The sequence below is a fragment of the Halichoerus grypus genome, chromosome 4, assembly GCF_964656455.1.
Source record: "Halichoerus grypus chromosome 4, mHalGry1.hap1.1, whole genome shotgun sequence".
NCBI classification, from domain to species: domain Eukaryota; kingdom Metazoa; phylum Chordata; class Mammalia; order Carnivora; family Phocidae; genus Halichoerus; species Halichoerus grypus.
The window spans coordinates 114,434,096-114,446,717 of NC_135715.1; the positions used below are offsets into that span (position 1 = coordinate 114,434,096).

Here is a 12,622-nt window from a genome sequence, read left to right on the forward strand (position 1 = left end):
CATTACAGTTCAGTAAATATTGATAGGAATTCCTTCATCAACTTAAAGAGAAGGATGTAGGAGTTTTTAGAAAGTTGGTAGTTTTATGTTTGATGGACATAGATAACAGAATTGAACCCTCATCTGTTTTATTTCTTTTAATCTTTATGCCTTTATTAGTACTCTTGCCTTCTGCTTATTCTTTGTGGAGTTGAGAGTGTGTTTGTCTTTAAGAGTAACAAGACTGACACAGGACCATATTTTTACCTTACAGAGTATATCACTGAGCTAGACAAATTATAAGTACTGAATTTTCTCTTTCACAGCTGGGAAATCGGAACAAAGAAAGGGTTTAATCAGAAATAGAAATCTGATACACTTGACAGTAATGTTTATTTATATCACAAGTTTTTTAGTTCTTAAAAACACGGGAACTTGAGGGCTAGTGGCAAAGAATTTTATGTTGTTAATAACCTAGTTAATATTTTTCAAGTCATAATCCCTGTGTCCTAAATATATTCTAATGGTTACTTTTGATATCATACTTAAAGGACTTAAATTGAAATGTATGTCCTAGGTATTAGAAGAACTAAAACTGAAGACTTCATTTTAAAGCAAAGACACATGTCTTATTAACTATTAAGTAAGATCTGTTTTCTTAGTTGGAATAGTCTTCTCAAAGAATAGAAGCAGGGCAGAGAAAGGAAAGATAGTTGTGCTGAATGTGGCAAGTGAATAACCAAGGAAAACTAATTTCACACATAATTATTTGGAATTATTATATGCAAAGCACTATGTTAAGTGTTTAAGAGTTGCAATTTTACAAGACAATAATCCTTTCAAGGAGTTTACAGCACATGGCAAGTATTACATTCTTTATATAACTAGATGATAAAGTTTTTAGTCATTTGAAACTGCAGATTTATTTATTCTTTTGAGCTATTGTTCTTAAAACCAGAACTTAAGAAAATGTATTGCACATCTAAAAGTAGCTTTGCTTGGGGCACCTGGCAGGCTCAGTTTGGTAGAGCATGTGACTGTTGATCTCAGGGTTGTGAGTTCAAGCCCAACGTTGGGTGTAGAGATTACTTTTAATATGAAGAAAAGAAGGAAGGAAGGAAGCTTTGCTTGTTCAGACTTGAAGAGCTGGATTAATTTACATTTAACCTTGGTTTTGACTAATGCATGGTTGCAATGAGCATTTTTTCCCCCTCATTTGTCTTCATATATTGAATAGATACCAGCAGCCTTTTTGACCAGCTGCAAATATCTTAACATTACCAATTTGTAAGAACATCAGCATTTTGGACAGTTTTCCAAGAGAAATTCCTGATTTTTTAATTTTTTCAGTTTCTTTTCCCATTCTTCCTTAAATTGCCATAAAATGTTTGCAAGTGTGAAAATTTTTGAATAGGTAAAACTACATTTTCACAACTGGCTAAGGTACTTACAAGGATTCATTTTTGATTTAGGGTTGCTTCCAGAGGTGTGAGAAATAGATTCAGATTTCAGGAATTAAAATACTTTAGTTTGACTACTAAAGGAAATAATACTGAAATTTCAGTTGTAACTATTTAGGTTGGGTATCAGAAGTTTAAATGGGTCTTTAAAGATTTTATTTTTAAGCAATCTCTACACCCAATGTGGGGCTCGAACCTATAACCCCTACATCAAGAATCACATGTTCTACCAACTGAGCCAGCCAGGCACCCCCTAAATGGGTCTTTATTTTCACATTTCATTTGTTCCTCATTCTTCATCCCCTCACCCTTCATCCCTGACTTCACCTCCCATCTTCACGCTTTGTACCCCCACAGTTTTGCAGTCTATTCATTAGTTTGCCTTTAACTGTGAGAGTTACATTATAGGATATGTATAGTCCTAGACAAATAATGTCAACTTTCAAGGATTGAAAGATTTATCCTCACAGTAGCTCCAATGGTTTATGTGAACTTTCACCTGACTCCTCTGTAAGACCTACAAAGTTTAAAATAGGTTGTCTGTCTTCCCCACCCCCATCAGCCCCAGATCTGTCTTTTAAAACAAAAATGCATATAGTCAGCATTGCTTCAATAAAGCATATATTAAGACTTTTGTAACAAAGACCTACCCTGTAGATGAAGATATACTGGATAATATATATTCATTTTGACTTTTAAATAATCTTTACTACCATATTAGATGTTCTTCATTAAACTATGAAAACTTGGTCTAGGCTAGTGTTTAAAAAAATCCATAGCTTCCCAAGAATACAGATTGTACTAGCCCACTTAGAGAAACACTGCATTAAAAATAATTTTAAAAAGGCACACACAAGCACAAAAAATCATATGTTCATACTCTATTGTGAGATGGTCATCCAGAAGATCCAGAATGTGTTTCTATTAGATTTTTCTTCTTAGTTTATCAACAAAACAAAAGTTAGCAAATACATGTAAAGATTTCCCACATACTCAAGAATACTTCTGTGGGCCCAAGTTTAAGAAACAGTGATCTAGGGGTTTAGAATTATTAAACCAGTGTAAAATATAGTGGAGATACCTTGAGTATATTTTTGATGGATCACTGTCAGAATATGAGAGGGAAAGCTAATAAGGAATCAGCCTAACAGACCACCATACAGGAACCACATACCTGAAAGGTGAAAGATGAAATGAGGAATGCCTAGGACTTTTGAAATCAGAATCAACATTCTAAGGATGGTGACAAGTATTCTAACAAAAAATACATGGATTCATCTGGTGAGTAAAGCAGCTGATAAATCTAAGATGGGTAATGAGCCAGATACAAAAAAAAAAAAAAAAAGCCAGAAAGTTTAGGGGCTTTAGTGAAAAACAGACTATTGGTTATATACACAAAATATTTAGAAATGCGAGTACACCACTAATGTATAGAATGATGTATTTGCATATATAAAGAGGAAAATTCTATAATATGTGTATCTATATTTTATCATGTATTAACCACAGAGATTTGGAAAACTTCTTACTCCGGTAAAAGGACATTTCCCATCTATCTAGATTAGTGAATTATTGCTCCCTTCACAAAACAGTCGGATTTGTGGCTACTTTTAAACTGACAGGACTTGTAGGGGTGGGAGAGCGTAGATTTATGACCAACATAAATTTCAGTTTTATGCTAGCAACTTAGGAGCAACTAGTGGAAAGAACTTGGCTTGGCCCTAAGCAGGAGAAGCAGATTGGTTTCTGTTTTGTATGTTCCCAATTACCCTTTTTGTCTCTACAGCCCCGCCCCCCCCCAAGGCTGGGCCCCCTCTTCTCTATCTCATTTCTAAACAGATTTCTTCACACTATAACTGCAACCTTTTCCTGATGTGTTTTAACGTTTGCCTTTTGATGACTGCAAGTCAGTGTACAAAATAAATTTCTTGTGAAAGTATTTGAGTAATTTATGAAAGGAAGAATAATCAGTAGAGAAAGAGCTTTCAATCAAATTACCTACCAAGTTACTTACCCCTACCTACCATTAAGTCAACCCTAAGAATGAAAATTCACTACTGTGCCTGTGCCATTAAAATAGTACAGTTCTTACCACTTTCTGTTCACCCTAACAAAATGAAAGGGTGTTTTGTATGTGTACCAATTCTGTGCCACAATTACTAATTGCTCTTTTTGTCTAAAGAGTTAAAATAATACTAAACAATGCTCTAGAAAATTCTGAATGAGGAGCATCAGCTTCTTTTCAAGCACAAAACTTAATAGTAAAGAAAGAATTAGATGTCAAGAATGAATATAACATGCTAAGATTGAGTTGAGGGGAAGAGAAAAAAAATAAATGTCATTTTTAAAGCATTACCATATTGTAGAATTAAATTGAGTTTATATCAGTCATTCCCAACCAGTAATGGGATCAGGGATGAAATTTTTGGCATCAAAATTAGCCTAGGTTTAAAAAGGTTAGGAAACACTGACCATTAATTTGAGTAATTTGGATTGAGTCTTGTTGGGGTTTTAATGAGTTTTCTATGGGGAAAAGGATGGGGTTCCTGAGCAAATTAATGGTCTCAACAGGACAGGGCAATAAGTAGACATATCCTCTCTTCCCCAAAAGAGGCAATCTTACCAGCATTCCTTTTTAATTTATATGTAAATGATCATCCATTCATAAAAAGCAAGTAGAACACCTATAGTTGGCAATACTTTGTTAGTCATGGATTACCAACCAAAAGTAATTTTTTTAATTAAAAAGTGCTTTTGAACTTTCTACTAATTTAGGTACATAGTTATTCTGAATTAGATTTCTATCTCACTCATGATTTTCTGAATTAGAAGATTTTGGAGAAGAAGATTCTCAATGTTCTCATTTCTCTCTCAGTTTTGAAATAGCCATTAAAAGTATATTCACTTAATTTGGTTTATTCCTCACTTAATCACTGTAACCTCCCACCTTTTCACCACAACAAAAAAACTTAGCTGTAGATGAACATAATGCTGGATTTGAGGGAGTAGACCATGCTAACACCAGATTCCAAGTCCATTTCATTTGAATTGGCACACTATACACATAAGACTTTAAACAGATTTATTTGGGTTTAGCTTAAGATTTTTCCTTCCTGCGTTTTATCTAATAAACTATTTTTCATCTCTTTCCCAAGGTTTTCAAACAGCTGGAAATTCATGAATACTTCACATTTTCATTTGATTTTGAAGATTGTAAATTTAGAATTAAAAATATTTTTTTCATTTAAAAATAGAACACTTGCAGTGAATTTAACATGTGCAAACAAAGAAAAACATTTGATTTTGTTGGTAATTCAGTAAGATAACTAATGTGTACTTCAAAAATACAGGTAATATTAAAATTTTAGAGTGAGCACTGTCGTAGCCCCAGGTCTTTTACTCTTCTAAAAATAAAATTGCTAAGAACTGTTTTTCCTTCATAGTCCAGTACAAATTTTAATGGTAATGTTGCAGAACAGAAATGAAGACATATCTAATGCTTTGTCCATCTCTGGGGCCTAACTCCCTTTTCATAGAAAATAGGCTGTATTACCATCACATTTTTAAAAATTTCTGATTTGTAATTGTACCAAATGGAAAACTTGGGGGTGGGGGGCTAGTTAAGTAACCTAGGTTGAGGGTGTAGTCTTCTAGCCAAACCCCTTTAGGTCCTGTTGATTTGATTGCTCAATTGCATTTAAAGGTTGACTCATATTAGTTGGTATTTCTTTTTATGTATCTTTTCTTTCCAGCTACACAGCAGGACTTTATAGCGGGGACCCTTTTGGTTTATTTTGCCCTGTATTCTCTTAACTCTTAAGGTAGCACTCTGCATCATCGTATATAGTAAATACTTGCTGACTGAAAGAAATAGTTGGGAGAGAGCAAAGAAAGCAATGAAGAAAAATAGAGCAAAATTACTCTAGTAGTAGATGTATTCTGATGGGACTTAATATTTCTTGATTTTGATAATGTACTAACTTCTTTGGAAATAGTTTTGCGTCCTCAAGTCAATTTATCAGTGATCTACTTGAAAATTAGTGAATGAAAGTGAAGAAAAATGTTTCTTAGTATAACTTTTTCTTAGCTAATCTTGTAAACAAAAGTTTTCGATGTCTTATTTTTACTTGAAATCTACTAACTTCTGTTAACAGAGCATAATTGATTACATCGGAGGATACAGTCTGCCTTTAATTTTCTGAACAGTTCTCTGATTTCTAGCCCATATTTGTATTTGGGTTTAACTTAAAATTTTTATTTTTATATTTTGGGTTTAACTTAAGGCATTTTAGCATCAAATCTTTTGGCTTAAAACTCAGTTAATGGTTATACTAGATGAACATCTTTGTCCTCTACTCTGATTTGTAATCAGAGAAAATGTCCTAAATGGAAACCAGCAATAAGGATCATTTATAGTCTTCCAGATGGTCCTGCTTTCTTACTTAAGGCTATCACTTAATCATTATTATTGTTTGTAGTAATAAAAAGCAAAGTTTTTCTCATTATATAGTTACCACAATATAGTGAACGAAGAGTGATCTCAGAGACACTAAGTCTGAATAAATGGTTAGAATCTTCATGTTAGAACCATGTTATACAGTAAACACTACATATAGGAACTTTTTTAGCATGTGACAGAAGATCATGGATATTAGCATAAACCACTTTGGCTTTTTATTGGGTTCTTGCAGATACATGATTTGCAGTTGCTTTTCATCTTAATTATGCAATCACTTTATATTGTATTCTACTTGTGTTGTTAAAAGTAGTTTAAAACATACTTATTTCTGAAATGAGTGTCCTTTACCAGTAACAGGGGGTATCACAGAAGAGCAGTTTCAGACACATCAACAGCAGTTAGTTCAGATGCAAAGGCAGCAGCTTGCTCAGCTTCAGCAGAAACAGCAGTCTCAGCATTCCTCGCAACAGACACATCCAAAAGCACAGGTAAGCTTGTCTTTTCATCATGATTATGTTTCTTTTTTTTTTTTTCCTTTCATAATTACATAGTTATGTTCAATTTTAGTCAAGTCACAGAGGATAACCTTGATAAAATAAAGGAAGTACTAGAGTCAAATATGGTATTTGTAATTTAGGAAAGAAACTATGTTGTTTTAAAGGGTTATTGAGAATTTGTAGAAGGAGTTATATACTCTTAGAACTATCATCCCCACCCCTACAGCCCCCAAAACTTAGTTTTTTCTTTTTTTATTTATTAGAAAGCACGAGTTGGGGGGAGGGGCAGAGGGAGAGGGAGAAGCAGACTCCCCACTGAGCAGGGAGCTTAGTGCAGGGGCTCGATCCCAGGACCCTGGGTTCATTACCTGAGCCGAAGGCAGACGCTTAACCAGTGAGCCCCCCAGGCGCCCTATTTTTTTTTTTTTTCCCAAGAATATAACTTTCCCACCCCCTTCTTAAACTGTGTGTTTAAGTGCCATATGGATGTGCCCCGTGGGCTAAGAGGTAATTCCCTTGAATTGTGCAGTAAATAAACAACATAGCCCCTTGTCTCTTTGAATCACATTCCCCTGAAGAAAAAAATTGCCACCAGGTGAAGTTTTCCATAGGCATGATTAAATGAATACACTAGGGATAAGAATAAAAATACCTTATGATACTGTAATTGCCAAAAGAAAGTAGCCCTGCAAACACCTTGATATGAGCCCTGTAAGACTTACTTTGAACTCGTGGCCTCCAGAACTGTATGAGAATAAGGTTCTATTGTTTAAGCCACTAAAAATAAAACTAATTGAAAAGTATGTTTCAAATTTGAGCCATCTGAAAGAAAGACATCTCGTGTTTTAGGTCTTAAGGTTTGTTGCTTCATAATTCCAAAAGTAATTCTGAAGGAATAACGGAGATGAGCTCAGTCTTCGTTTTATTCTGTGAGAGCTCTTAGGCCAGCGTCTGCTGATGGGAGTTCAGTTCATTCTCAGGGGATCACTAAATACGCTAACCTTGGAAATCCTGAATCCAACAACATGAAAATCTCAGTGACATCAGGACCCCTCAGCACTCCTCTAGCATCCAGGTGGATTTGGGACTGTCCCACAAATTTAGAGCTATTGGCTGTTATTAACAGCTGACCAGTTTCATACAGAATCAAGAGGAATGGCCATTAAACTTTGTTTGCTTTTTCTGAATCTCTTGGGTCGCTAGCCTGCTGCAGGTTTAGGCCAGACATGTTCTTACATTGTGACAAAAATGATGGTTAGTTCCTTTGATTTCATGTTTTCCATAGTATCTAGATTGTCAAGTATTTTTAAAGGCTTTCATTAACACTTACTGGAGAAATTAGTAGAGTATTAAAGGTTTGAGGTTTTTAATTCCCTAGTTCTCCAAAATAGTTGCTTCTTCCCAGTTTTTAGTCATTTATTTCCCTGCTTTCATATGCCAAAAATAGTCTGTGGAGTCCTAGATCTCTTAATCTAAACACCTCTAACTATTCAAGATGAAAAAGGCAACTGCCTTTTGGTTTGCCCATTTCTTTAAATAGTCACGTTCATGAAATCACATCTGAAAAATTGAGAGTTTAATTTCGTTTATCTTACAGGGCTCAAGCACCTCTGACTGTATGTCTAAAACACTTGACTCAGCCAGCGCCCACTTTGCTGCATCCGCAGTGGTCAGCGCACCTGTTCCAAGTCGCGGTGAGGTAGCCAAGGAACAGAACACTGGCCACAACAACATAAATGGTGTTGTCCAGCCTTCAGGTAAGCCTGTGGTTTTGTGTGGTACTTTATTAGCTCAAAATTATAACTCACTGATTTGAGATATGGTTTTTATTATTTAAATGCAAAGGGAAAGCATTGTACAAGAAGTCAGTCAGGACTCTTCAGAATTTCTATGGATAGGTGTCGTGGAATAGCTGAATGTTTTCTAGAATTCACATAGAGCCTGCTTCCCTGTCCTCCTGCACCCACTAGATACATTCCTGTGTAGCACTTCCACCCTGCCTAGTTTTATTCATGTACTATCAGTTGCCTCACATCTTAGGAAACATATTGAGCTAATTGCTAACCATCACCATGGAATTAATCCATGCAGTGATGAAAAGGCAAAATGCAATCCAGGTTGATCCAGGGTTTGAAATTGGGTTTACCATCCCACTAGCACATACTCATCAGACTGCTTCCTCTGACTCCTCCCCTTGAAATACAGTATTACTCTGGAACCTTGTCTGCTTCTTACTACCCCGAGTCCTCAATGACTTGCTGTTCCTATCAGTCTTCAACTACTACTCAGACCCTAGGCTTTTCCACTTGCTTTTAGATCTACGTATGATCCTCATTGCCTCTCCTTACTGATTTCTTCTTGCATGTGTAAATTCTGATAGAATTCAACTATCATTTCCACATGCTCTCAACCTCCAGAGAGGACCTCTCTGCCCCGCGATTTCCTACTTTCCAAATAGGAATGCAGCAGAATACTTTGTAAAGCCCTTTTATGCAGGCCAATAGAAAGATCTATCTTTGGGGTGGTAACAGGTAAGTATGTTGTGATCAGGAACTCTCTTTGGAGAGGCCAATATGTGGAAAATTAACTTGGTATTTAATTAGTATACCAGTGTTTGCACTTTTTATTAAACTCCTGATTTTTTGAGAGTTTAATTAATGTCTCATGATATGAATTGAATTATTTTCTTTTCCTCCTTCAGGAACCTCTAAAACGTTATACTCCACCAATATGGCTTTATCATCCAGCCCAGGGATTTCCGCTGTACAACTTGTAAGGACAGTTGGCCACACCACTACAAACCACTTAATCCCAGCATTGTGCACAAGCAGTCCTCAGACACTTCCCATGAACAATTCCTGCCTGACAAATGCAGTGCACCTCAATAATGTCAGTGTTGTTTCTCCAGTCAATGTGCATATCAATACACGGACTTCAGCACCATCGCCAACAGCCTTAAAACTTGCCACAGTTGCTGCCAGTATGGACAGAGTGCCAAAGGTTACTCCTAGCAGTGCCATCAGCAGCATAGCGAGGTGTGTGTGTGTGTGTTTCCTGTACCGTCCCGTCCCTCTCTGCTGGCTCTACTGTAGGAGGAAAAGGACTTTTTTTTTTTTTTTTACTGCCCAGGCAATAGATGTCCTTTTATTGACTTGCTTTTTTAACACATACTGAGATCTGCTTAATGTAGAGCTCTATGACTTAGACTATTTTGCTTGAGGTCACTAGTAGGATGTTTAAATGCCAACCAGAAGTATAAAAAACGGGGGGAAAAAACATCAAATTGAAAACCATCAGACCCCCCAAAAATAAATCAAAAAATATTTTAGAAGCTTCAGTCTTCTGTTAGTTTTTTGTAGCATAGACAGTTGGGAAGGTTAGAGGAGTTATTGTGTTCCCTTCAGTATTATACACAAAGGGAAAGTAAGTTATTCTATGTGTATGTTAAAACTGAGAATATTCTGGGATTAGCTAAATCTGTGATAATATATTTCAGGGTATGTTTTTATATTTCTTTCTGTGATACTAATACATGAGAACGGTGAATCAGAAAACAGTTGAGGTGCATGAATTAATAACTACATGACCTTAAACCTATAAAATTAAACTATAGTGGAAAGTAGGTAATACTGTGCTTCTAATGATTATTCTTTTTGAGCATTATATGCTTCATCTGTTGTAAAAAACTTGGATGGTCTTGTGTTACATTTCATGAGTAGTTTGTCATTGGCTTCTTTCTACTGAAATATTATGTCAAATTACTGTTTCCTAAGTAAACAGTTATAATCAAGTAATTAGGAATTAATAGGATTTCTTACCTGGAAAAAACTTGTCCTCATTCCTGTATAGAAATGATAAAAATGGGAAATATTCTTGTGAAATACATGTTGTAGTTACATAAAAAGTGTCTGTAAATACTGATAATATCATATTCTAGAGAGCATTAATGTTTATTTTTACTCTTTGCCTTTTTTTAGAGAGAACCATGAACCTGAAAGATTGGGCTTAAATGGAATAGCAGAGACAACAGTAGCTATGGAGGTGACATAACCTAAAAACATGTGGCTTTTGACTTGTGCTGATGGTGTGCAGTCATTCATATTCCAGCTGAATGCAAAAGGCGACACTCTGTGGATCACGGAGCGTAACAATGGACCTAAATGGACTACAGTATATCGGATATTAAATCGGTATATGATGTATATTTTGTAAAATTGGGAAAATCACTACCTTGTAAAATAGTTTATTTGTATCATCAATATTATTTCTGTTACTTGAATAGTAGATATTCATCATCATGCTTTTGCACTTGAATTTGCAACTGAATGGATTTTAAAAAATAATTCTTTAATGGGATCATGAGCATGAAATGGGATCCTGCATCACTTGTTTTAACTATTTATTTTGCCATGTTTACATTTTGTATCTTGTAAAAATAAATCCAACTTTGTGTCTAAAAAGTTAAAGATTCATAGCTAGGAAATGAAATTCTTGTAATTTTTTTCTAAAGGAACTGTAAAGTTTTCACTTGGTTCATTTTGTTTCACAATTTGACTAGATGGACTTTTTGGTAAATACTAGTGGCATTTCACTGTCAAATATGAAGTTCAAGGCAAAATAGTATTTTCTATTACTGTGCAGGGGAAAGGGATGGATCGATACATGCAAATTTAATGTAGTAACTCACTTTTCCATATATTTTGAATGTATATTTCTATTTATAATACCAGTTTATAAAAAATAATTACACAGGAAAAACGGACTAGGAAAAATTATGCATCTAGCACATTTAAACTGTGCAGATAAGAAAATTTTTCAAGGATTACATTTTATCTGAAGACTGCATATTTTAACTGGCTTTAAAACTGTAACACACCACATAAAGGATATTTTACCAGGTATATATTGCATCATATCATTGCAATAATTATTGGAAGTCTAGATATCGAGCCATCCCAGGTGTTGGGAGGGGGGGAGGGTTGTGGCAAGATTGTCTTTTCAATTTTGGAGAGTTTTCCTGTGGCTACAAGGCAAGTAACGGGTTGGAAAAAGTCTGACTGTAAGCGTTGGACACCTTCATAGTGTAGTGTTTTAGTGACTTTTTTTATACGGTTCTTGTAAATTAGATACGTGTAGTGGTGTTTCAGAATGTTTGTTTATGCACTAGTTCAGACAACTTTCCCTGTTACTTGTTCTTGATAAGTGAAAACTGCAGGGAAATAAAAATACATATCAAAACATGGACATGCTGCATATGTGTTTATTTCACAATGTGCACACAGCGTAAGTGAAAACTTAAGGGAGATGATAGCACTTAACAGCACTTTTCATTTTCACAGTGCTTTCCAAGCATTAATGAAAAGAATTATAAGAAGCTCATCTGTGGGCACTATTGGGTTTCAGATAATCCAATATAAACTACCTTTGATATGAAAAGTTCTTAAAATATTTTACGGAATGTAAGCAATTTGCAGTATAACATTCATTGAAATCTCATAAATGAGCCTCATTTTATAAATAAAAGTTTAGAGTAGAAATATATTGCAAGGGGGTTTTGTCAAGTAAGTACTGGGAAATGTAAATATTTTTAATGAATATGATTAAAACCATTTCAAACTTACATAATTTTATACTTTACATTTTTTATATCTGCAGTCCTGAAAGTTGTAAATTGATATGTCAGTTGAATTAATGGGCCAAGGTTTCTGCTGAGAGTGGTTTTTATTCAGGTCCTAAATGTGTAAAGCAATTTATGGTCAAAACCACAGAAAAAAATAAATTTAATTTCTTCATTGGTTGTGACCTGATAGGATCCATGCTCGTTTCTGCCATACTACCTCTGGAGTTACTCATTGCTGATGATATAAAGGAAATAATTTTGATTTGATTTGTATTATGACTGTGTTCATTCTGCTTTTAGTTGGATGTATCTCCTTGCTATTAAGAACTTAACAACTTTAGTGCCAATTTTGGAGAAAGCTTTTTTTTCCATTTTACTAAGTAAAGCATGAAGTGAATTTGCCTTATGTGATATACATGTTATAAATAATTGAAGTAAAACAAAAGAACTATCCATTTGTACGGTTTCTGGAGATGTGGCAAATCCAGAACTTATCAAAGACTGGTGACCAATTTATTTGTTCCTTTTGAAGTAAAATAGAAAAATAAGCCTTCCTTATTTTGGTGGTTGTAACTTTCACAGATGGCATTTCAGTTACTTGCACACA

General features: G+C 34.9%; 1 protein-coding gene across 4 annotated transcripts in view; it reads left to right on the forward strand.

The window, feature by feature from the left end:
* The window catches only part of EPC2 (enhancer of polycomb 2), a 123,903-nt gene extending 111,621 nt beyond the window's left edge, over positions 1-12,282 (forward strand). For 3 of the 4 annotated variants that reach the window (XM_078070763.1, XM_078070765.1, XM_078070766.1), the window contains 4 exons: positions 6,250-6,386; positions 7,993-8,152; positions 9,097-9,430; positions 10,373-12,282. In XM_078070763.1, coding sequence (XP_077926889.1) covers positions 6,250-6,386; positions 7,993-8,152; positions 9,097-9,430; positions 10,373-10,445 — 704 coding nt within the window. In that variant the 3' untranslated portion in view covers positions 10,446-12,282. The remainder of the gene's footprint in view (positions 1-6,249; positions 6,387-7,992; positions 8,153-9,096; positions 9,431-10,372) is intronic. The other variant, XM_078070764.1, reaches the window with a different exon arrangement.
* Positions 12,283-12,622: the final 340 nt, after the last annotated feature.